The 27,194-nt window shown below is 41.8% G+C and overlaps 1 protein-coding gene across 1 annotated transcript in view; it reads right to left on the bottom strand.

The window, feature by feature from the left end:
- Positions 1-10,524: 10,524 nt before the first annotated feature.
- The window catches only part of gda (guanine deaminase), a 28,904-nt gene continuing 12,234 nt past the window's right edge, over positions 10,525-27,194 (bottom strand). The window contains exons 6-14 of the mRNA XM_080738078.1: positions 23,285-23,312; positions 21,981-22,088; positions 20,764-20,871; positions 20,105-20,202; positions 19,730-19,797; positions 17,330-17,476; positions 15,819-15,937; positions 11,532-11,559; positions 10,525-11,406 (exon numbers count right to left, since the gene is read on the bottom strand). Of these exons, the coding sequence (XP_080594204.1) occupies positions 11,324-11,406; positions 11,532-11,559; positions 15,819-15,937; positions 17,330-17,476; positions 19,730-19,797; positions 20,105-20,202; positions 20,764-20,871; positions 21,981-22,088; positions 23,285-23,312 (787 nt within the window). The 3' untranslated portion in view covers positions 10,525-11,323. The remainder of the gene's footprint in view (positions 11,407-11,531; positions 11,560-15,818; positions 15,938-17,329; positions 17,477-19,729; positions 19,798-20,104; positions 20,203-20,763; positions 20,872-21,980; positions 22,089-23,284; positions 23,313-27,194) is intronic.

Genomic DNA, 27,194 nt, shown 5'->3' with positions numbered 1-27,194 from the left:
CTGCCCAGCAAGTTACATTTCGTACACTCTCAGAGTTACAGAGCTGTAAGGCATTCTAGCTTGTAGGGACCCCTGGAATTCCTTCAAGGACCCCACTTTGAGAACCACTGCCAGTGATGTTACTAGGTTTTCAATGTAATGGGTCCCGGGACCCACAGGTAGTCATTCAAATGGGTCCCAGAAAAGTTTTATGAGTCCTCAATACAATGTTTTCGAGCGCTGTGAGCTTGTAGATCGGCTATTTTCAAAACGTTTGCCTATTTCTTATATTTATTTTACAATTTGGCTAATGTTTGAACTTAGAACTACTAAAATTACTAAAACATGTGCCCCTAATGAATTTGGGCGCGCAAAATGGCGTCGGACGTTGGTGGAATCAAAACATTGACGTTTCTATCGCCTGTTTAAGACTTTCTACGTGGATTTTATTTGTGTTAACGTAGGGTAAAGTAGGATGCTTTCACCCATGAACAATGGTGGTGTCTGTGGAATTTTAAAATGTTTTTCTTTTACCGCGACCCAGTAAATTATTTTAACATGGACTCCAATGGAGGCGCATCCCCAGGACCCCAGGACCATGACATGAATGAGTCCCTGGGCGACTTGAATGAGTTTTTGATGCGGGATGCGCACGTAATGACATCACTCACTGCTATAGGTCAGACAAAGACTTGGATTATTATTGGATATATTATCTTCAAATATATATCTCCAGGCTCACAGAGAAGGTAGATGAAATCAAACATTAACCCATTAAGACATGAAAAATAGCTAAAAATGAATTCTAAATCCAAATGGTTTTCTGAAAAATAATGTATATTTGTTGTGGTGCTCAAAGTTTTTAATGTCAAGGTCCCCTAGAATTATATGTATTTGACCGCGGACCCCCATCTCAAAATATTATGTTCCAGGGACCCCCCTGGAACATAAAAAAAGTGCCATGCTATCAGCTTGTATATCTGCTATTTTAGAACAGCCAAAGTGGTGACACCGCAGCGTTCTGCGCCGTTTTGGCAGAATGACACGCACGCACATGCACAGAGGTGCACACGCGTGCACAGCTGCACACTAGAACGTTACCCTCGATAGACGATCCGAGTATCCAAATGGCTACTTTGCATAACAGGTTTACAGGTGAGTGTGCAAATGTGTCCTCACCCGTCCTCACATACTGTACACGTAGGGCTGTGACAAGTTTTACTTGACAATTATTTGTCACTCAAATAACTGCAATTAACGATTTAATTGTGTTTTGAACATTGGAATATGGATGCAACTGTTTGGTTTTCAGGCTTCATATTTAATTGTAAAAATTACAAATAGCAATAAAAGCAGATCTACAAGCCACAAAGTGACGTGTTGTAAGCTTGTAGATCTGCTATGTTTGGAAAATGTTTGAAAGTGTACGGAGATTTTTCAACATGGAAATGATTATGATGATTACGCAAAAATAATTGTGATCTGAAATGATTGTGATTAGGCGATTGTGTAATAATTGTGACACGCCTACACAGTATAAAATCAACCCAGCATTTTGGCTACAGTACTGCTGCCCAGTGCTGTCCTATCTGCACGAGAAGGCCTCAGCCACCGTCGAAGAAGAGAAAGATACTTTGTTCAAAAGAACAAACCTTTTAGTTTCAGCTCCTATAATTCAAGGCATTCCTTGAGAAGATTTACAAAAACGAAGCTAAGAACTACCGGTAGTTGTTTCCCACGGTATACAAACATATTTCCTACTATTTTATCCCGTAAACATAAGTAAAATGCATCACACATTTAAGGTAAAATAGAATGCACACGTGCGTGATGTCATTAAACAGTGTACTGTCTGCCAGTAAAAGATAAATCTCCATTACATCCCTGCATATGACCCAAATGACTTACCATGACATTTATGGGTCAAATTTGGATATTACATAATCATCTCTGTTGGGTGTAAACCTCATAAGTCCAAATTTGAAAATAGCAAAGCTTGTGTGTTAACATGACAAAACAACAAATCGTTGTTGCAGAGTGATCTACAAGCTTACTCCGTTACTCGTTATGTGAAAGTCTTATGGCGTCTATGACGTCTGACATCATACATACAATCCCTTTATGCCCGTATACGGAGATCCCTGTCTGTAGAACCAACCGTGTGCAGTGAGACCCCAGACATGTGTCTGTGCATGTCAGTAACTGTCTCTCAGTCGTGTGTGGTTCCCCTAACTGGGCATCATCTGGGAATCAGATGTAGAAGTCTTTGATGAGGTGATGTCACGTGATGTCATGTGATGTCACAATGTCAACAAATTGAGGTGTTATAGAAGGAAGGACATTGAGGTGTTACAGAAGTACAAGATGTGCTGGTTTTCATACAGTAGTCAGGGGTTGACACTAAGGTCTCAGAAGCACTTGCCCATCGGGCAAGTACAGGTCATGTTCTACTTGCCCGAAGGTCATGCCCACTTGCCCGAAAAGTAAATTGTCCATTATAAAATGATAGGTAAAGATTTTAATTACTGCTGAATTTAACTTATTTATTTACTTTCTGGGCCTGTGTGATAAAAAATGTCACACTTCAATACCTCCAAATACCTACATACTGTAGCTACGATTGAATATGTCTGTGGTTTCACACAGTAGGCACAGTAAAAACAGCACATTATAGGTAAATAGTGCTCTTATTTTACATTCCACAGACCAGAAGACAGATCGCACTGGCCACATTCAGGTGTTTAGACAGACATCTTGTGTTGTGTTATAGACGTTTGTGTCCCCTCTCAAATGAGCACTTGCCCGGTCGGGCAACCTGAAAGCAAACTTCACCTGCCCTGACGTTTTATTTACCTGCCGGGGGCAGGTGGGCAAGCCTTAGTGTCAATGCCTGGTAGTTAACTGCGACCTTCGGTCGCAAATCAATTCAGGTGTCTACTTGGCACTGTGACACGAAAAAGTTTGATAACCACTGATTTAGAATGCATTTGTAGAATCGGCGGCCTCAGATCTTAATGGGTTAAAATATACATAGAAGATGATAGATTGCCCAGGCCAGCCATAAAACACAGATGAACCCCAATCTCTTAAGAGTTACTGAAACAAATTAATAAATGGACGTAGCGGCTAAATTAATTGAGCAGGCTGTTTATTTCACCCCCCCCCCCAAAAAAAAAGGCTATAATGCTCCTCCATATAATCACTTGGCATAAGAAGAATGCAGACTATAGCTAACTCTCTGCTGGGTTATAGACTGCTTATGATGAATGTTATATAGTTCACAAGTGGAGAAATCATTGAAACGTCCTTTGTTGCGATGGCAGTTCCAGGTGCTGTGGCCAGGAAGAGAGCACTAGCATAAAAGAGCACCTGTCTGCAATTTGCAAACAGGTCCTACGGTAAGTCTTCTAGGTATGACACCCCTCCCCCCAACTGTTTACTGTACACAATACTTTAATTCAGTGGTGAGAAAAGGTCTATTTTTTTTACTCAAGTAAAAGTATCGATACTGCAATGGAGAAATACTTTGCTACAAGCAAAAGTCTGGAAATAAAACCATTACTTGAGTAAAAGTAAAACATTTGTATCAAAATATACTAGTGTACACTAACAGTACAAAAACTAAAAGTAGAAAGTACTCATTATGCAGAATGTCTCTACATTTTTTCCAAATGTATGAAATGTATACAAATCTTTGGAAAATCGGCAGATCTACAATGCATCTCATCGCGACACACAGTGAGCTTGTATTTGCCAGACCCATGAAATGGGTAGGCCTACATAAGCAAATGTCGGTCTGTCTGTCTGTCCTGGTTTTCTATATAAAGGGTATATATGATGATGACATGATGATGACATGCCTACAAAAGGCATGATGTCATAAATGATGATGACAGACGGGGTCTGGCACAACCAGGTTGACCTGGTCTAGTTTTAAATGGCTGAACTGAGAACCGTCACATCTTGTCATACACATATCTCTGTAATGCCTCAATATGTATGGTTAACTCCTCAATATGGTTAGACCGGGTTTGATCTTTTATTGTTGACTGTTTAGTATTATGATCTGACATCACACTCTGACATCACTGTGATGTCAGGGGAACCACACTAATAGCCCATATATGGAGATCCCTGATGTGATGTCATCAATATTAACCCCATATCTGTGAATGCCAATTTAAATACAAGTCAGTCTAACCAGTGTGGCTGGCTCTACAGACAGGGATCTCCATACATGGGCATAAAAGGGAGTGTATGTATGACGTCATAGGACTTTCACAAAAGAGTAACCGAGTAAGCATGTCTGGGGTCTCACAGCACATGGTTGGTTCTACAGACTTCAACTTTTGCACACGGATAGCTCAAATTTTTGCCTATATGTTCTTAGATGCTTCCCCTGCCGTACAGTACTTGCACATACAGTTGTATGAAACATTTTCTTTGTAGAACCGCCGATCCAACCAATATGCCCATATCTCCATATATATGGATCTCCATATATGGGTACCAGGGATCTCCATATATGGGTAACTGGTCCGATATTTATTAATAAAGGATACAATAAAATAAAAGTCCATATATGGGCATTCCCAGATGATGCCCTGTTGGGGGAACCACACTAACAGAATCCATATAATGGCCAAGACTTAGGCGTCTTACTGGTATAATATATATTTATATTGAGTATATGTACTTAGTTACTTTACACCACTGCTTGTATTGCTCCTAGTGTTATTGACTTCTTGTATGATATTGCATGTCTTTAAATTTCTTTTTGATTAATTGAATACACAAGACCACAATGGAAACAAGCCCTCAGGGCTTTTTGCGTAATCTCCTTTAAGCATTATTCTAAAATTGTACTGCTGCATTTTTTTTGTAAACAACGACCCCCAAGGACCCCCAACACGTAGCCTATAGCCGGGGAGCCACTGGGCCAAAATGAGAGAGGACCTGTGATGTCATGACATACTCCAAATTTTTGTTTGTCCTATCAATTTGGTCAATAAGGTACACAGAATGAGAGGCCTGCTCTGCCGGAAATCCTGCGAAAAAAAGTTTCCCATTGACTTCACTATACTGGAAAAAACGCACCAAAAAAAGTAGTATGTGAGGGGTCAAACTAAGGGTTCTTCATGATTCTGAATCCATTGCAAGCATTTGTTTTGCATGAAAAACATTCCTTGGGCTAGATTTCAGCCTCTCAAACCTGTGAAAAGTGATGAGTCATCACTTTTCACCGTTATTTTGGTCCGTTTTCTAGCCCAAGGAATGTTTTTCATGCAAAACAAATGCTTGCAATGGATTCAGAATCATCAAGAATCCCTAGTTTGACCCCTCACATGCTACTTAGGGTTGGAGGCGGTAACCGCCGTACCGCGGTATACCGAGGTCTACCGCGGTGTCATTGTGCTTACCACGGTAAAAAGACAAAAAAAAAGGTCTATTTTTTATTGGAAAACAAGCGAGTTTTAAAACGGGGGAGAAGCGAGGACCGCATGCGCTCCATGCCGCTCTGCTCTGGGCCGTGTACCACACGTTGGAAGCCACATACGTCACTCAGACACAGACCTGCACACGCGTGATTCCTAAACCCACCAGGCTTGAGTTAAGACCCGCCTCGTGGAAACGCGAGGACTTCCAGGAGTGAGGCGGGTCTTAACTCAATCCTGGTGGGTTTAGGAATCACGCCCTGCACACAGTGCACAGAGCAGGGTACGGAGCACAACTCTATGACGGAGCAGCATAGCATACACTTTCTCTGTAATCCACTCGACACAAGGATGTTAATACATACCTTGTGTTGTGGCATATCTTTTTTTATTCATACGGATTACTGGCGGAGCGCGGGCCGCGTGGAGTAAAACCGAAAATGAAACTATTTTACTTTCTCCGCGTCGCATGTTGTGCCCCGTACGGCGCGTCGGCGATTTTATAACCTTTTCTGTCAAGTCTTGTAACTAAAACCTGTATATAGCAGCACTCAATCACTGCGATTTGAGAGTTGAGACGTAAAAAAATAAAATGGTAAATGGTGCATTTATATAGCGCTTTTAATCCAAAGCGCTTTACATAGATTGTGCATTACATTCACCCATTCACACACACATTCATACACCGGTGGCGGAGGAAGCCATGCAAGGCACCAACCTACTCACCGGAGGCAATTAGGGGTTCAGAGTCTTGCCCAAGGACCCTTCGACATTAACTCAGGGGGAGCCCGGATTCGAACTGGGAACCCTTCGGGATTTATACCCTTCGTGCTCTAATACCAGTTTCTCTACCCCTGAGCTATGCCGCCCCTATGTGACGTGAGTTTACAGAATCACTGTACACGATCTGACTACCCTTCCTCTTCTGGTTTGTTCACACAGCTGTTCGTGTCTGAAAAGCCCAAGTAGCTAGCCTACGTTACTATGGTAACCCGACAGTGCAGAACTAAAAGCTCAGAACGCGTCGCGGATGCGATGTGTTGTGAGCTTGTAGATCTGCTCCTTTGAAAGCCAGACCCGCTGTGCTGTACAGAGAAGTATAACTCGGGCAGTCAGGCTGTGTCTCCTCTCCACTGTGGAGAGGCGACTTTTGGGAAGATGATTGCAATATTTTGGCTTATCGCCAAAGCTTAATTAATAGATATGGGGGTGCGGTAATTACCGCAGTACCGGCGGTAAATGGGAAGACGGTAATCGCGGTAACAAAATGTCCATACCGCCCCAGGCCTAATGCTACTTAAAGCATATTTTTTTTGGTGTGTTTCTTTCCTTTATATTGAAGTCGATGGAGTGAATATACAAATATACAAATTATTTTTTATTTAATCCTTGAAATCATTATGAACCTCCTCTCCAAGTCTTGAAACTGTAGCCCCTGTGGTTTGCGAGAGACAAATAATTGAATGTGAGTTTTTGCGATTCCCATTCTAAGTCAATGGGGAAAATTAATTCACTAATAAATTAATATCAATTAAACTATAGAACCTTTCTCTTAGAAAAGTAATAGCCCACGATTCCCGAGTAAGCCGGTCGATTTGACATATGGCGCGAGTGTTTGGTGGCAAAACTGTGGGACTAGTGGCGTGCCGAAGTTTAGGAAGTTCAGGCTACATACACACAGACACACACACAGACAGACACACACACACACACACACACACAGACCCACACAGCCACGTATAGGGAGCCTGTGTTTCACACAGCTCCAAAAATAAAAGCATAATCATTGAAAATGTTTAGGTTACAAACTATAGGATGGGGGGGGGGGGGTGGGTGGAACCACCTCAAGGACCCCATGGGGCAATGGCATGGGGGTGGCGGGGGGGTCCCCGAACCGCACTTTGAGAACCAACTCTGAACTGCTCTAGTCTAGATTTACAAGACACTGAAGACAGACTATCCTCCTCAATGCATATAGTGTATCCACCCATTTGCATCTCTGACAGAGAGAGTAATATACAAATGTAACCAAATGGACACGTTTAGGCTTTTACGGGTCCATTTGGTTACATTTGTATATAATTACTCTCACGAGTTAAATGATGTAAAGAAGAAGAAACATCGTATTATTCTCATTTAACTGATGGTTTTACCTGGACAATGGGACGTTTTTTTCTGCTATGGATGATGTGATCTTCCTTATTTAATGTCCTTCTTCTCAGAGCAGAGCAGCTGATGAGGTTAATAACATCAGTTTAATGTAAACCCTCTCTCTCCTAGGCTGTGGTTTGCTGTCCTGTCAAGCCGACATCAGTGGCGTGACTGTGGGGTTGACATGAAGCCTCCTCCGGTCCTCCTTGCCTGGGTCGGTCGGTCGGTCGGTCAGTCGGGGGTCTCCCGTCCTCTCCAGACAGAATTTGGACCAAAAAAAAACAACACCGTTCCGTCTTTCTCTCTCTCTCTTTCGGTCTTACGACTTTCTTTCTCAACATACGGTCCGGTTTGAGACGATATTATCGATGTGTATTAAGGCTGTTGTCGACCGATATTGTCAAAATGTTTTTTCGGGGTTATTAAATGAAGCAGCAGAGGTTGGTGAATGCTGCTGCTGTGCTGTTTCCTCGTCTGTCACTTTCGCAGATTGTTGTGTTTCTGGGCTGGTCGTCGGGGAGGAAGGGGCGGTGATTGACGGCTTAGGGAAACCAATAGGAGCTCCCCCTTTTCCACCGTTAATATTTTTTTTTCTTTCTATCCTTTTTTTCCCCCTCTTCTTCTTTTTTTCCTTTTCTTTTTTGTGATATTGATATCCTATGCATAGTAGGCTACTGTATTATGTCCGTCTGTCAAGTGGTTCCTATGTAAATAAGCCATAAAGCTTAGGATCTCCTTTTAGTTGACCTTGTACCAGTGAACTGTACCGTACTGTCATGAAACTGTACTTTTCCTATGCAACCTTCTAATAAAAATCTTCAATCAATCAAGAAGGGGGTTGGATAAATGGGGTGGTTTAGCACAGTAGAAAGAGACATGGGTGTACCTCCAGTTTAATAGCCTTGGGTGGGAAAGCGCATAGATATAAGAAAGGCATCTATAGGAATTAGGAAAGCGTTTCTGAATTGAACGGTAAGATCCGGTCTAGAGCCCGCCTACGGCAAAGAGAGGATTCCGTTTCCGGCTGGTGCCGCAATGTTATTGTTCACAGAGCATCCCCCTCTCATCGAGTAGCCTGGAACTGGAGGAGTAATAGCTTCATCATCAGTAGGCTGTAGTCGATATACGAGTTCAAATAAAACACGTTTGACATAAAAAGAATTATTCCAAGAAATGGGACTACTAAAAAAGTAAAGGAAAAAAACATGCTAGATTAATATGATTAGGTAGTCTTGGTCGGAACAATTTCCGGCACAGACCGAATAAAATGGGTGGTTGCCTAAAGTTTTATATAATAGATAATGAATGAATAATTGTATGCTTTAGTTTTAATGCTGGACTTACATTTTTATTATTCCAGTGGGTTACAGTAGCTGGTAAACTGTTCCACTTTTTCTTTTTTCTTGTTTTAAAGTTGCTTTTAGGCCTATTTACTCTTATTTCACATTTAATTATTAGCTCTTTATGCCATTGTTGGCAGGTGCTAGGGACCCCCGGGGTGGTCAATATAACATAATATGCATATCACAATCATTTTGACCATTTCAACTATAATGTATACTTTGGCTATTCAAATATAGCAGATCTTCAAGCTCATATCGAGCTTACATCTGTTATATTCTTGAAATATTTGGAAAATATCTATGCTTCTATCCTTCACATGGAATTCAGGAAATTATGTGTAGCCCCCACAGTTAGTACCAGCCATGAACCAACGACAACAGCCCTGCTAGGGCTCAGCCCTATTAGCACGACTGGTTGTGCGCTGGACTGGCGAGTGGGAGTCCCAGGTTCAATCCCCGCTCCCGCGCATCACTACAATCTGGCGTTGTCGGCAGGGTGAGGAGCGTAATATCCTCGCGTGAGGGACAGGTCCACGTCGTGTGTGGCGGCCCGCGGCGTGAAGTGTGAAGCGTGAGGGGGCGCTCCAGCAACAACAGCCCTGCTATTAGCACAACTGGTTGTGCGTTGGACTGGCGAGTGGGTGTCCCGGGTTCAATCCCCGCTCCTACGCATCACTACATATGCATAACACAATGATGTAAGATCATGTACTACACAACAATATAAATAGATGTTTGAAAAGAAAGACAATATATTATTGTAACAACCTTTATTAAAATATACCTTCATTCACAAACCTGTTCCCTTTGTGTTTTAGTTTTTACAGATTCAAGTACAAAATATGCTACATAACATACAGTAAAAAGTAGTAGAATATTATTTCTCAATACAAAGCTCCTTAAAGTGTTACAAATATATTCATGAATTGAATGAATGAAAGAAAAACATTGTTAGCATGCAATTAAGATAATTTCCCTTAATTCTTAGGTGTAATTGCTTATTTCCTAAAAGTCCAGAATACTTTTTTTTTCCACAGCAACATAAACTGAACGAGGTTCCCTTCATCAACAACTGTTGAGAGCTGCTTGAGCAAGGCACTTAAACACAGGTTGTATAAGTTGTACATGTTAATAATCCATCCATCCATCCATCTATCCATTCATCTTCAACCGCTCATCCGTAATCGGTTCCAGCAGTAATCTAGGATTCCAGCAGAGAGCTCCAGACTCCCCTTTCCCGAGCAACAGTAACCACTTCCTCCTGGGGATCCCAAGGCATTCCCAGGCCAGTGTGGAGATATAATCCCCCCATCTGGTCGTTGGTCTGCATGCCAGGGAGGGGGTCTCCTCCCAGTGGGACGTGCAGTGAGGACCTCCCCTAGGGCAGTGTTTCTCAACCTTTTTTCTGCATGTCCCAAGAATCCATGGGCACACCGACATAATATGGGGGTGTAAATATCGTCACTGTCGGGAAGAAACCTTGTATCTCCAAGTTTCAAATTTGTAAAAAAAGTAAAGCCCTGCTTCATCATACAAGGCTGTCGCACAACAGTAGTGAAAACAGCAGATCTACAAGCACACAACGTCTTGCGGTGCGAGGCGTTGTGTGCTTGTAGATCGGCTGTTTTCACTAGTTTAAATCATTTTTAAAATGACAATACTGGCTTTCAAGCAGTTTCAAGGGGCACACTTGACCCTTCTCAGGGGCACACCAAAGGTCCCCAGGCACAGTGGTTGAGAAACACTGCCCTAGGGAGATTCTCGGGAGGCATTCGTATTAGAAGCCCGAACTACCTAAGCTGGCTCCTTTCCAAGTAAAGGAGCAGTGGTTCTACTCTGAGTCTCTCGTGGATGAACAAACTTCTCACCCTATAAGGGAGAGGGTGGCCAATTGTGGTAGTAATTTATTATAATTGTTGTCCTGGTGAAAACAACTATATTATAATATAGTTGTCCTGGTGAAAACAACTCAAGTCAACAATTTCCTTGTCACTGATACTGTATGCTGTCTATCAATATTTGGTGCCATTTGGCTATTACAAACAGTAGTACAATTAGTAGTAGTAGTAATTAGTTAGTAGTAGTTAGGGTTATAATTCATTTCCCTATACTTACTAATTTTCAAGTTTCCAAGTTTTAAATCCCTAGATGATTGGCTTAATGTTCAACATTGCTTTCTCACAATTTAAGGACCTTTAAGACCAAATTGGCCAACTTGTCAAATATTTGGCTACGTAAGGAAGAGGCAAACGTTGTGAAAATAGCCGATCTACAAGCTCTACACCTCACACTCACAATATTTATCTGTGGAACCGAGTCAAACTAAATGTAATGCCTACAATTCCAAGTGCTTGTCAGGGTGGGGTCACGGCCTGAAAAGTCTGGGAACGGTTGTTCCCAAATGATGGCCCTGGTTTACTCTATGACTTCTGGTGTCTCGGATAAAGGCACCACCTTCCTCCCGGCCACATACACCTCCACTATGTTACGGTCATCACCTGTGTGGAGGAACAAAGAAAGTTCATCAAAAAGAAATGAAAAAAGCAACGTAAATGGCAATGGCAAACAAATGTGTAATATGATCCATTTATGAGAAATGTCAAGGAGAAGACGTCACACTCACCCAAGTTCAAGAACTTCTCTAAAAGGATCTGGAATGAGAAATGAACACATTGAAATGAGACTAGACGCAGCTTTCGTTTTCACTATGACTGTGCGTGCATGCGTGCATGCTTGTGTGTGCGTGCATGCATGCTTGTGAAAATAAGTGCCTAGACCTCCCCTAGGAAAGTTGGACTCGCATTTCTGACCATACTTTTACTCAAGATCCTTTTTTAAATACAGGACTGTTACTTGTAACAGAGTATTTCTGCATGGTGGTATTGCTACTTTTACTTAAGTTTAAGTTTAAATTTAAATGGTCACAGAGCCACTTCACTCATGTCTGTACATTTTGTCTGTAGTGTATATCTGCCTGCTGCACTTTACAACTGTGGCCACTAGATGGCCATGTTGGTCTTTCGTGCTCTCATTGCATTAGCACTCTGTAGATCACTACATTCCAAATCTCATACATGCAATGAATATTTCATATTTGCTGCTATTTGGTGTTGTTGGTGTTGTTGGGTATATGTGTGTGCGTGCGTGCGTTCGTCAATGATGATGAGTATATAATCAAGGGCATTGACCACCCCAGCCACAATCTGTTCACTAATATCTCAAGAGCTCCGAAGGGTTCCCAATTTGCCATATTAGTTCACAACTATACCTTCTTATAAATGTTGCTATTAGGTGGAAACTATGTATGTCCAAACCCATTTTAAAAGGACAACCACTTGAATGCTGGGATCCAAGTGGAAGTGGATCCAAGTGTCTGGTGATGTGGCCATGTCTTTTGTTTTCTCATTTAATTTATTAAATGTAAAAAAAAGAAAAAGAAAAGGAAATTAAGTAAATTAAAGAAGTACTTGAAAAAAACATGCCCCCCAAACACATTTGAAGAATATAATATACCAAGGATGTGTGTTTACTTTTCAATGAATCTAAAATGTTTAAGAGTTTGAAGTTACAATGGGTTTATATAGAAAGGGGGTGGGTCTGATAAAAATATGATCAAATGTCTGAATAAATACCAAATAAAGCAACTTCTGGGGTGAAACACAAAAGCCAGAGTAGATCTTAAAATGACACCAAGCATGTTTGAAAGTGAAATATCCCTTTAAGTACAGAGTTCCTATTAGTTACTTTCCAGCACTGATCTGGATGCATGCCATGAACCCATGTGTGACAGGGACAGCTGCATATGGAGCAGGGGGCTGGGATCTGTTACTGTATGGAAGCGCTGTTCTGTCCTGTGTTGATCTGGGAGATATTGTTGCCTCGAAGCGGAGAAGAGGAGTAGACTTACTTTGTATCAAGTCATTACCTCTGTCCTGCTGAACTCAAGACCATACAATGTCAGCAAGTAAAGTCAGATCCCAGATGGTAAAACCGAGCCTCAAATGTCGACTATCTAAATGGACTGAAGATGAACTATTTCAGGGTTTTAACAGAGAAATGTCATCAAAGAGCTTTCCAGCTGCGTCAGAGGAGGAACAGCGAGAGATCTACCAGCAAGCAATGTTGCAGCCCGTGATAAAGCTACACAGAACAGGTGTGTGCTGTTTTTATGTCACTACACAGTTTTCATTCATCTTCAATAGAAACCAGATATAGGGTACTGAAATGTTTAGGTACTCGAGAGAGAGAGTAACGGTATTTATGCTTCCTTACAACACCACTAAATCAACTGTACAAGCATTGAAGATGCCAGTGTGTGTGTGTGTGTGTGTGTGTGTGTGTGTGTGTGTGTGTGTGTGTGTGTGTGTGTGTGTGTGTGTGTGTGTGTGTGTGTGTGTGTGTGTGTGTGTGTGTGTGTGTGCGTGCGCGCGCGCGCGCGTGCGTGCGTGCGTGCGTGCGTGCGTGCGTGCGTGCGTGCGTGCGTGTGTGTGTGCGCGTGTGTGTCTGAGACAAACAGGGACAGACAGACAGACAGAGAGGGAGAGACAGAGGGAGATATTTTTTTTAAAATTTGAGTAGAATAGATACTGGTTCTAGTTATAAGATCCTACTTTCATGACAACTGGCTGCAGGACAAATCTGTGCCTGGCAGTGGTTGCCAACCTAAATTTAGAACGTTATCAGGATACGGCACAACACAACTTGTATGTTGTTTCAAGACTAATTCTGTTTCTTATCTCTCCTCCTTCTCCATCTAAGATGTCTGTCCTGCCCAACTACCAGTGAAAAAACATATCTGCGGCAGAAACAATCGTCTAAAACGTCACCAGATAATTCATACAGGGGAGAAGCCCCACTGCTGTGACCAGTTTGGAAAAAGGTTCAGCTGGAACAGTCATCTCAAAAACCACCAGAGAATTCATACCGGAGAGAAGCTCTATCCCTGTGAACAGTGTGGGAAACAATTCAGCTGGAGCAGTCATCTCAAAAATCACCAGAGAATTCATACAGGGGAGAAGCCCTACTGCTGTGACCAGTGTGGGACACGGTTCAGCTGGAGCAGTCATCTCAAAAATCACCAGAAAATTCACAAAGGAGAAAAGCTGTACAACTGTGACCAGTGTGGGATACGATTCAGCCAGAGCGGTAGTCTCAAACGCCACCAGAGAATTCACACAGGGGAGAAGCCCTACTGCTGTGACCAGTGTGGGAAACAGTTCAGCCAGAGCAGTAGTCTCAAACGCCACCAGAGAATTCATACCGGGGAGAAGCCCTACTGCTGTGACCAGTGTGGGACAAGGTTCAGCTTGGACAGCAGTCTCAAAATTCACCAGAGAACTCATACGGGAGAGAAGCCGTACATCTGTCACCAGTGTGGGATACGATTCAGCCGGAGAGGTAGTCTCCAAAATCACCAGAGAATTCACACAGGAGAGAAGCCGTACATCTGTGACCAGTGTGGGACAAGTTTCAGAAAGAGCAGTACTCTCAAAAGTCACCAGATAATTCATACCGGGGAGAAGCCCTACTGCTGTGACCAGTGTGGGAAACAGTTCAGGCGGAGCAGTCAGCTCAGAGATCACCAGAGAAATCACGCAGGAGAAAAGCAGTACAACTGTGACCAGTGTGGGATACGATTCAGTTGGAGCAGTAGTCTCCACGTTCACCGGAGAATTCACACAGGAGAAAAGCCATACCACTGTTACCAGTGTGGGACAAGTTTCAGCCATAGCGGTGGTCTCAAAAGTCACCAAAGAATTCATACAGGAGAGAAACCCTACCACTGTGACCAGTGTGGGAAAGGGTTCAGGCATAGCGGTACTCTCAAAAGTCATGAGAGAACTCATAGAGGAGTCAAGGCCTGACATACTGTACCACTGAAATTTGGAGATTTTGAGGAAAAAGGCTTATCTGTAAAGTCTCACCTCAAACAACACTACATTGCAAGCTACTTTGGGCAATAACCATATTCTTATTGCCAACGCTTCATCTTCACTCAGAAACGTAAAAAAAATTGATTGCAGGCCAGCCTGATGAGTCAAGCTTCTCCACTTGATTCTGCCATATAATGTAGCCCTACCTCTGCACACACACACACACACACACACACACACACACACACACACACACACACACACACACACACACACACCACGCATGCAATCACACTTTAAACTTCACACTCAGTGTTTGTTTTGTCATGTCTTATGTTGAACTTTACTACTTGTTTGATTATTTTAGGTGAGAACCTTATATAATTCATAATTTGTTTGGGTTTCCTTCTTTCTCACCTGCACTTATTTCTGTGTATTTTAATAATCGTTACCTTATATGCTGTTTTAAATGTGTGAAGAAAGAAAAAAAATGCAACCCGACAATGAAGTGACGTTTGAGCTCAGTTGGCTTGATTGTGTCGACTAAAACTATGACGAAATCAATCAAAACCATTTAATAACTATGCAATGAGGACTAAAACTAAGACTAAATATATTGACAATTTCGTCAATAAATAAAAACTAGAATATTAGGGAGGGAGTGGTGGAGAAGAGATCCAGTAGAACTAAAAGTCATTTTGTGTTTGGTTTGCGCTCTGGTGTTGCGCTTGGAAAATAGCAGATCTACAAGCTCACAATGCGTCGCAGCGCAACACCGTGTTTTTCAACCAAGTGAAAAATCATGCATTACGATGCCATCAAGGCCTGCCAACATACATTTTAGTCAACAACATCTACTGTAGATTTAGTTGCCTAAAATCATGGCATTTAGTCGCCTACAATAATGGTATTTAGTCGACTATAACTAGACTAAGACTAAAACATTTCGGATGACTAAAATAGGATTAAAACAAAAAAAAATGTATTCAAAATGACTAAAACTAAATTAAAACTTGCTCTCAAAATCAACCCTGTACCTTAGGCTCCTCGTGTTGGATCAGGTCGATGGGTCCCCCTGGCGCGGATACGTTCACCCGCAGGGCATCAAAGTCCTTGCCCACCTCAAAGTTCCCTATCTGGTCGTCCAGGGACAGAGCTATAGTGGGAGACACATTTAAAGACGCTTAGTGGACTTGTTTTTTTTTACCTATAACACCGCAATCATTAAGTGTATAATCTGGCTCTGGGTAGAGGGCAGCAACTTGCAATGGGCCCGGTCTTCAAGATACTCAATAAACTTTTTTTGTTTTACTTCTGTAAACCTGTGATGTGACAATAAAGCTGATTCTGAATCAATCAATCTAACACTATTCATGTATGTATTGTATGTATGTATGTATGTATGTATGTATGTATGTATGTATGTATGTATGTATGTATGTATGCATGTAACCAACCAACCGTGTATGGTCAAAGACAGTAATTAATCACTGCAGTGTTCTCTAATAAGATGTAAATGGTATAGGAAGCAATGCAAGTTATGTAGACATTTAGGAGATTCTTATCTATAGTCAACAAACAACAGGCCAGTATTATACAACAGTCATAGTAACAGTTAAAGCATAATGAATGAGCCATTTGGTCTCATTTGTTATTTGTTCTCTAGTCTTATTTTCCTTTGCAGTTAGAAGGGAAGACACTTTATTACACTGCTAAATCCTGAGTGTTTTAGAGTTAAACAGTACTTTCTGCTGTGCAGATTGTGTCTGTTTGTTTTCCATTTTTTAAGTTCACTAGTTTACTGTGCATCATGACCCGCGGTCCCTGCATGTCCAGTACTTGAACTTTGCAGTTGCTGCCTCCAAACACACAATACAAACATCACAGACTGCATGCTTACATCCGGTGGTGGGAAAAAAGTACTCAAATCTTTTACTTAAAAGTATCAACACTGCAGTGTAGAAACACAAGTAAAAGTCTGGTAATCAAAATTTACTTGAGTAAAAGTACAAAAGAATCAGCATCAAAATACTTAAAGTACCAAAAGTAAAGGTAATCATTGTTCAAAGTTCAAAATGTATACAAATCTTTTGAAAATAGCAGATCTACAAGCTCACAATGCATCGCTCGTAGAATATAGGACTGTAGTGGTTGATGTATGTTTTGTGATAATAATCTAAATCCACAAAGAAACTAGCAACTAAAGCTGTCAAATAATTGTAGTGGAGTAAAAGTACAATATTATTTGCCTCAGAGATGTAGTGGAGTAGAAGTAAAAGTACAAAGTAAAATTGGAAATACTCCAGTAAAGAAAACTACCTTGAGTACATGTACTTACTTTACACCGCTGCTTACATCACAGACTACATGCTTACATCACAGAATACATCTTCTTTATTTTGTTTGTTTTTAACGATCTTGATTTTTTTTTCTTTGAATATATATACAGTATAGATTTTTAAAACAATAAACAAATGTAAGATTTATTTGGGGGATTACAGTTCCAGTGCCAGTAGTTAGCTGCTGGTATTGGTGAGTGCTGACCTACCCTGGCTGCCCCCCAGCGTGGCCAGTCTGAAGACCTCCTCAAAGGTCAGGGTGTGGTTGTCGGGGTCCTGTATGGTCAGGACTTTAGACGTGTCCAGGGTCCTCCTCACAGCGTCCAGCATAGAGGCCGAGTAGCCGCCCGCCACATCTGACACAACACAGCACCACATCAGGCACAATCATGGATTAAAGCAAAATAACACAAATTTCACGACTGAAAAATGTTCTATGGCAATCTCCTAATGTGTGATTTGTGAAACACGCGCACCCTAGCGTTGATGACTTAAACCCACCCTGGGCGAGACCTGCGCTGTGCGTTGTCTTAAAGGACCTACACCATGAATTTTCACTTTTTCTATTTTAAAACCTTTTTTTGGGGTCCCACTGGCACCTTCTATCCTCACAAAGTCCTATTTCTGACCGTTGTGTCTTTCTCTGGTTTTGGCCAGACAGAGATGAAAAGCTTTCCACGGGTTCTCAGAACAGTGCTGTTCTGAGAGTTGACGAGAGTGACGTCACTCTCGTTTCCCGTTTTTTTTCAGAGTAAAAAAAAAAATTTTTTTCAAATTTTTTTTTTTCAATTTTTTTTCAAAACTTTTTTTTTCAAAAAAAATTCAAAAACTGTTTTTCAAAAACTGTCAAAAAACATTTTTTTTTCAATTTTTTTTTTCAAAAAACTTTTTTTTTTTCAAAAAACTTTTTTTTTTCAAAAACTAAATTTTTTTTTGAAAAAAAAACTTTTGAAAACTTTTTTTTTTTTCAAAAAACTTCTTTTTTTTTCAAAAAACTTCTTTTTTTTCTGGAAAAACCCCACTAGATGCGCCCCTGAGCAAACAGAGGCCGTTTTGGTATTGCAGCTGGAGAGCCTCATTATAGTAGAGCTAGAACAAACAAAAAGAATGGTCAGAGTGTTTGTTGAGGGTTAAAACCTGTCTAAGACTCAATTTTGAGCATATATTTATACAAAAAATATAGTTTTAAAAGCATGGTGTAGGCCCTTTAATGGAAGTGTTCGAATTTGGTGGAAGTGCTGCGTTTGAGGCTGGACTCACACATATGCGTGAAACATCTTCTCCGTATCGTCTGAGAATGGCCACTGGGGGCGCGGTACTAATGCATTGTCAATGGAAGGTTGTTTGGTTTTTTGTCGTTGCCGTGTCTCAAGCTCAACCGCAGCCTGTCTTTTGGCCAAGAGACACGGCAACGACAAAACACCAAACAACCTTCCATTGACAATGCATTAGTACGGCGCCTCCAGTGGCCATTCTCAGACGATACGGAGAAGATGTTTCACGCAAATGTCTGTACGGCGCCTAAGGGATTCAGGTCTGTTTACATCCCCCAGCAAAACAAACAATAGATTGTAAATAGATTGTAACTGTTAATAGGTGTAACTTTGTCAGAATCCATGTTTTGTTTGGACATTGCTTATTGTGAGCGCAATCGAAGGAACGGAAGAAGTAGAACAGATTATTATTATTATTTATATGGGAATATGTTTGCAGGAACACCGCACTGTGAAAAAAGACAACTGCCTGGGGAATTCACACGGTGGAAGTCCCACCTTTGTAACCACTCTCTGCCTTATGTCGTGCCCAGGCTTTTCTCTTCGCAGACGAGTAAGCCTGACAACACAACGTTACCTTAAACCAGGGGTTTTCAAGTCAACATGGACCAATGGTGGTCTGTGAAGGTATTGTATTTTTTCTTTCACGGTACAGTGCACTAAATGACCTGGTGAGCCATGATGATGTGTCAATGACGATGTGTCAATGCTGCAGTTATTGGGATGTCGGAGATCTAGTCATTCCAATTCCAAGAATCTCAAGAAGGTGAAGTGCACCGGATTGCCTGATTGAATCATCATTATGAGTAAATGTACATCGTACTTTCACGTTCTTTTTTCACAGTGGAAATAACCGATCTACAAGCTCACAACGTGTCATCTGAAAGGAGACAATGCCCCTTGTTGTCCCCTTGTTACATCAGTCTTGCCTCTCTCATGTGGTAACCACGACAACAACCTATAGTTGCTAAGCACTGCTTGTCAAACGCAGGTTGCACTGTCCTTTTAAGTTTACTAACAATAGAGGGATTAAGTGGTTATAAGTATCCTATTTGCTTTTGGTCAGCTTTACTTGCACCTCACACGCTCTTTTTTTATCCTGTCATTTTAACCCACTCATTTTGTTGTTCTCTTTTTTCTCCTCTTCCCATTGAGTACTTAGAAAAGCGCTATATAAATTCCAGGTGGTATTATTATGTGGTTAAAGGACGACCCCCCTCCCCCCCCCAAAAAAGCAAACAAACAAACAAACAAACAAATATAATCTGAGAAACCATGGTCCTGGTTTCTGTGCTTGGTGTGTGAATGGTCCTTTTATTGCCAATGCAATCTGACCTGTTCCCAAACCAATCTTCACTCCATGTTTCAGGACATTTCTGACGTTCAGCATCCCACTGCACAGCCTGAGAGAGAGAGAGAGAGAGAGAGAGAGAGAGAGAGAGAGAGAGAGAGAGAGAGAGAGAGAGAGGGAGAGAGAGAGAGATCCATCATGTTGTTGTTGTTTAGGGTATTGTTTCTCAAAGTGTGGTCCGGGGACCCCAGGGGTCCTGGGGAGGTCCCCAGCTGAAGTAGCTTATGTAGCATCACGATCATTTTAACCAAGTTATCCATTTATACGTTAGCTATTCCAAAAGCACATCTACAAGCTTGTGTGTACTGCTATATTTGAACCTTGAGGTATTAGAGTCGGGACAGAGAGCAGAGACTTACGAGATATTTGAGTTGGGACAATGGGACACAGACGCTCCTGTTTCTCTGAAGAGGGTCAGCTCTTCATCGCTGAGGTAGCAGCCGTGGGCCATCACTGTCTGCCAACCACCACCATCATCATCATCATCATCATCGTCATCATCATCATCATCATCATCATCATCATCATCATCATCATCATCGTTATTATCATTAAACATCAGATGTCGTGTGTGTATTTGTGTGTCAGCTGAGGCCAAGTATAAACGTGATGCCTTCCTGGGCCCAAATGTACCAAATTAAATTATTTTTTCAAAATTATTTTGAAAAAAAAAGTTTGATTTATTTATTTTTATTTATGGAATTTGTTTGTTTTGAAATGTATAAAACATAATCAAAAAGAAAATGGGATATTTACTCGACTCATGACCCACATAACAGTGTCCTTGAACCACAGGGTCATGACCCACAGTTAAGACGGTGAGCGTGTGTGTGTGTGTGTGTGTGTGTGTGTGTGTGTGTGTGTGTGTGCGTGCGTGCGTGCGTGCGTGCGTGCGTCGTGCGTGCGTGCGTGCGTGCGTGCGTGCGTGCGTGCGTGCGTGTGCGCGTGTGCATGCGCGTGTGCATGCGCGTGTGTGTGTGCCCCTGTCTGTATGTACTGTATGAGATCCCACACTAACCTTGTCAGTGAGCAGGTTGTGTTGGAAGTAAACGTCAGTGTAGGACTGAGACTCTGGGAACAGCTCCTTGACCAGCTTCACCTCCTCCAGGTTCTCACTGACGTGGCTCTGGATGGAAATAGAAACAAACAGAGTGAGGTGAAGGCTCAGGGGCCAGGCGTCGCTCACACACACATGTCAGAAGTTGGCTCAGCAGCACTAGACGCTGTTTCTAAACAGGGAACTGCGAGGATATATAGGCATTGTATGCGGTGCGAGGCGTTGTGTGCTTGTAGATCGGCTATTTTTGCTATTTTAAATAATTTTAAAAAGCGATAAATACAAAACAAATGGTTTTGAACATACAAGGTTTCCGCCCGACAACAACGATATACTGTATATAATCTTGACCAGGGGTGGGCAATAATTTTTTCCATGGGGCCACATGAACAACAGAAAATATTGTGGAGGCCCGGGCCAAAAGGCAGTGCTCCCCGCCAAGATGTGCTCCCCGCAAACTAAACACACAGCTTTACCTCGGACTTCAGTAAATAAATACTTAGCAGTCCAATTTTTTTGAAAACCCGGCATTCGGCATCGACTTTTCTTTTTTTAGCCACGTTAGCCATTTTTGATGGGTAAGGTAAGGCAGGTCGTCTTGACTTGTGACCAGTTTGATCACATGCTTGTTATTGAGACAATGATCCAATGATCACGCACATGTGCTGATTGCATTGCGTCCATAATATGTACGTGAATAAAAAAACTTCAAAATGAAAGAAATGCAGCTTTAGTCCATGCATGAGGCAAAATTAGAAAATGTGTTTATCTTGTAATTTGCCATTAACCCGCAAGGACCATTCAGAGTGAACCAAAGGGCTGCATAAGGCCCCCGGGCCGCACAAAGCCCAGGTCTGCTCTTGACTGAGTAGCTGCAGATCAGTGACAGGTTCTTTGCATGTTATTCATAAAGCCTTTATCTGTCTAAGCTTAATAATAATTTAAAAAGAAAAAGAAAACATGCAGGCACAGTGACACCTGCTAACTACTCACTCCCTTGTAGAGAAGCATCTCTCCATGTTTTGCTTTTTCTCTTTGGTTCCTAAACCCCCTGAGGTGATCAATGCTGCACGTTGTCGTCTCCGTGGCAACGATCCCATAGGGGGGATGGATGGGTAACAATAAAGTATCTAAGGCGGGTTGCCACAGCAACGGGCCATGCAGGTGGGCCGGCTCACCTGGATGTGCAGGTCGTTGTTCCTGGCGATTTCTCCCAGCTGTCCCAGTAACGTCCCCGAGCAGGACAGAGCGAACCGGGGCGTCACCACAGGTTTCACCAGAGGGTACTGAGAGAGGAGAGATGGAGGGGAATAAGAACTAAATCATGTTTTGAGAAGAGAAAAGAACCAACAATACAGTCAATTTGTTTCTTTCTTTGCTCATCCTCACGGCCCTACTGTACTTGTGGATTACACCAGTGTCAATCTACTTTATGTGGATTATGCAGTCGACATTTTGCACCTAATCCCAAGTACAACACACTGATTTTTTTTTCTTTTCTTCCTAGCACCTTATCTAAGTACCACTGCTCAAAGAAATGAATTAATTCTTTGAGCTTTCTTTGAGCAGTACTACAGTATTCTATACTCAAATAAATTCAAATAAATGAAGGGAACATTTTGTTCCCTTCATTTCTTTGAGCAGTATATATCATGCACAGTATACATCTGCTGCTATGCTATGCTATGCATGTGAAATTATATTTTGTATTCTGTTTTTCTTCTTTGATCTGATGTTTGCATCTTCCTTTGGTAATATTTGACAATTTGGCCATGTTTGACCATATCGTTTGTTGGTTACGTTTTATGCCGTCTTATCATTATTATTATTATTATTATTATTATTATCATTCTAGAGGTATTCAAAAGGTCTTAAAAGCCATTAAATCTTAACTTTAGAAATGTGCAGATACCTCATATACACCGTATGCAGTGGCGGCTGGGAGACCCCCGCAAACCCCGCAAGGCGGGGGGGCCCCCAGCAGAGGGGGGCCCCAAAAAAAAACACTGGGCAGCCCCCTAGCCTAGCGGCCCACTGCAACAGTTGTTTAGAATGGACATATCAAACACAATGTCCAACAGATTGCTTTGTGTTTACAGCTGTGTTTCTAGTGTCAAGCTCCCTCTGGTAGAGTTGGCACTAATCATGTTCATACTCCGCTTGTTGGTGGTGTAAAAGTTGTGGTATTAAAAGCTTAATTGTGTATTTATATGTGCTCCCCTCGACCCGACGAGTCGGTAGAGTATCTGCGCATCATTTGCAAAAGGGCCCCCACCCACCTCCTCGCAGGGGGGCCCCACAATTTTCAGAAACGCCACTGACCGTATATATTATACTGTATGTTGGTTTGCTTATTGTTGAGTGAGAAAACAAAGTATCACATTAAGGTAATCATCTACCCCCCGCAGTAGATATAAAACATAAAAGATTAAAGTTATGAAATGATAATATTGCCAGTTGTCAGGTGGTTCAAGTCTCTTACCTTTCTCTCCAGCAGCTCTCCGATGAACCTTGAAGACACAAACAATACAGTAAGTCATTATGATCCCATATTCCATAACCTTGTCTATACCATCATCTGCTATATCTGTACACACAACTTTTTGGACTACCATTGCCCACCACTTAAACCCTAGGTGCCTTTAAAGTTATACCATGTAACTTTTTTTATAAAACAAATCTTAAAATTGTCCTAACTGTTAAATCGCTAAAGTTTTAGAACCCCCACTCTGTTATTTTCAGCTTCTGAAGCCTTCTCTTTATATGTTTTCTATGAGTTGTGAGGGGGGGAGAATTTCCCGGCAAAATGATGTCATCTCCCACATGATACACTACCGGCCAATCACAGCGCCGATCATACACCACCGGCCAATCACAGCGAGTCTTGCTGTCTCTAAAGGAAGTAGCTTCCCTCAGCAACTGTGTTTACATTGGTGAAGGAATCTTGCTTGCTACTCCCTCAATTCTGGTCTAAAAATGATGGGAGACGGCTCTACGGAATCGTATCGGCAAGGCGGAGGTGCTCGCGACGACCGCGGTGGTCCGCGGACCCCTGTTCCGGTGGTCCGCGGCGACTCCGGCCGAAAAAAGCAATACCGCTACTGACCACTAGTTGAGCAGCTTCCACAGTACAGCTTTAAGCCACTGTTTCCCAAACAGTGGGTTGCGACCATTTGTGGGCCACGGACCAATTTTTTTGCCTGGGACCGGGCAAACGTCTAATCTCTCTTTTGGGTCTCGAGCTAGAAAGTTTGGGAACCACTGTAAAGTTAGCAATTTACAATAAGCAAGTTAAACACAAGGTAATACATTAAATGCATAGATAGTATCCTAGAATCAACCAAGAACATGGTCTCATACATTTATATTATAAAAGGAAATATGTACATCGAAACTATGCAAACTATAGGATGCCAGGTAAACAAATGAAGACTGGCATCTATCTGATAACATACTATCGACTGTAAATTACATTTTAAACTTGGCATAAGCCTGCGAGGACGTCGAGGCTGGGGCAAGAGGTGAGTCTTCAGATTCATGATCGAGACACTGACAGCCCTAATACTGGTACGGCGATGGAACTAAAGAAGTCTTTCCTGTTATGTCTGCATTACGCTGTTAAGCTGTTATCTGTGCTTCTCTGGAATGCTGATGCACGGAATACTTCCTGACTATATGATGTCAGTTATGCTAGTGCCTGTAGTTAAAGAAAAAACAGGGAAAATCTCTAGCATTGACAACTACAGGCCTATTGCCTTGGCTAGTGTGCTGTCAAAAGTGCTAGAGAGAATAATACTTGAAAGACTACATAAGTATATTGTCTCCACTGATGAGCAATTCGGGTTTAAAAGTAAACATGGCACTGACATGTGTGTATATGCTCTAAAAGAGGCAGTCAGTAAGTACAATAAACATAATTCCACCATGTTTACGTGCTTTCTGGATGCCTCTCGAGCCTTTGACCGCATTAACCATGGCAAACTTTTTGCAAAACTAAGAGAGCGAGGGGTCCCTTCATACTTAATAAGAGTTTTACATTTTTGGTACTCCCATCAAACCATGCAAGTAAGATGGGGTGATACTATATCTGGTCCATTTCAAGTGACTAATGGGGTCAAACAGGGTGGGATATTATCACCTGTGCTTTTTAATTTGTATATGGATGAACTCTCTGTCAGTCTTAAAAAGTGTAGGACTGGCTGTATGATGGGAGAAAGGCTTGTTAACCACTTAATGTATGCAGATGACTTGGTTGTCATGTCTCCCAGCTCTGCTGGGTTACAGCAGCTGCTTAGAGTGTGCTCAGATTATGGTCAGATGTTTGACATTAAGTTTAATCCAAAAAAGAGTGTTGTCATGATAATGAAAACTAAGGAGGGACGAAAGGCAGCTTTCCCTTCTTTCCAGCTGGCCGACAAGGTGCTTAATGTTGTGGACAAGGTCAGATATCTGGGGCACATTATAAGAGACGACCTCAGTGATGATGATGATATACAAAGACAATACTGTAAACTATATGCACAAGCCAATATGCTCTCACGTAAATTTTACATGTGTACTGATGATGTAAAGATAGCCCTTTTTAAAGCCTATTGTACACCACTGTATACTGCCCACTTGTGGTGCAGATATAGCAAAAGTAAATATAATAAGTTGCGGGTGGCGTATAATGATGCCCTCAGAATCCTGCTGCGGGTCCCTAGGTGGACAAGTGCCAGCCATTTGTTTGTGAACAGTGGGGTTGCCACTCTGAATGCGGTAATCAGGAATCTGATGTACAGCTTCATGATGAGGCTGAAGGACTCTAAAAATGAAATTATAATGACTTTAATCATGCCTAAGAAGAGCAGCATTAGATACTCCTCTTGTCTCTGGAGACATTGGATTGAGTGTCTGTATGTTTTTTAGTGCCTTTTCTGTTGTGCCCTGTTGTTGTTGTTGTTGTTTTTGTTTTAATCTCTGTTGTCTCTTGTATTGTTGATTGTTGATATATGGACCTGTAGAGTCTGAAATAAAGATTGATTGATTGATACCACTCACTACATTAGGTCTGTTGAAAGATAACCGACTACAGTAATTATGTTATTATGGATTATTTAATAAGAATGCTGATTTTCTGGTCCTGCATTGGTCATGCATCGGTTAAAAACAACCGTTAAAGGGAAAGAGTATTATTTGTGTCTCCATAGGGAACTGCTATTGGTCATCAAATTATTGCCCCCGAATGCAACAAAAATATATTATATATATATATAATATCCATGAATTCAAGTCTCCATGGGGTGAGTCATCGATAGAAAATAAGTCGTTTTTTTCACCTCAACAAGATTTAGAGAAACCGTAGTGTCAACTAGGGTGATTTAACATAAGAACGAGCCTGGATGCAAAAAAATAGTCAAATGGTTATGTGTATGAAAACATACACATAACCAGTAAGACGCCCTAAAGGGCCTCCCAGACGAAATGCGATTTTGCATCAGATCAGATGTCGTGCCCGGGGGTTTATCGGTGTTCATTTCAAACGACAGCGATCCTCCGTCTTGAATTCGGGCCCGGTATATCCCGCTGTGCCAAGTGAAATATCTGAGACCATTACAAATGAGCCAGATATCCTGGATGACCACCCCTAGCGATCTCGGGCCAGAGTTGATTGGGGAAAAAGTTTTATTTTATTTTTTCTGGCAGTTGATTGAATAAAGAAACAAGGCTCCAGCCTCGGTTCTCAAACTATGTGTCCCGACCCAACGTGGGGTCGCGGAAGGTGCCATGGGCTCGCACATTGACGACCATACTACTGTGTATAACCGCCCTTCAACTATAAAATATATATTGTTTTTTATGAGACACGGCTATGCTCCCAAATCCATTTTATTACCTTCTGTTTGCATATGCAATGAGTCCTGCAGTGCTGCCAATCTGTTGAAGGTGAAAATCATGGAGGTTTTTTAGCGAGGTGAAACGCCATCAAAAGCCACCTCGAAGATGCAGGTTGGAACTCACTTATATGGAGCTCAAATTAATCATTACATCATTGCGCGAAACTAGGTGAGATAAATAATTAGCGCATCAGTTCCAGGTGGTGGTCCGCTCTCAAAAGTGGCCAATCATTGAGAATCATTGAGAATGCTTGCAGGTGTGCATGTTCAATATAGGAAATTGCCCATTACATCAAAGTGAGCCTTTCTCCGCACAAAAAAAGAAAGAGAGGTTTAAACTTGAACTCAGTCACTGTCAGAGTAGCACTTGTATAGGTCGATTTAGAACCCTTTTAATTCATTAATATATTAGGCTGAGTCGTGAACCTTTTTCATGTAATATCCATCTTCGCGTTCATTGATAGCCAAAAAAGCAGATACAAGCTCACAATGCACTGCGTGCATGGCTGCGTCTAC

This window comes from Nannobrachium achirus (genome assembly GCF_963921795.1).
Source record: "Nannobrachium achirus genome assembly, chromosome: 12".
In the NCBI taxonomy this organism is placed as follows: Eukaryota; Metazoa; Chordata; class Actinopteri; order Myctophiformes; family Myctophidae; genus Nannobrachium; species Nannobrachium achirus.
Note: the sequence above shows the minus strand (reverse complement) of the source record. Positions and strands in the feature narration are given on the sequence as shown.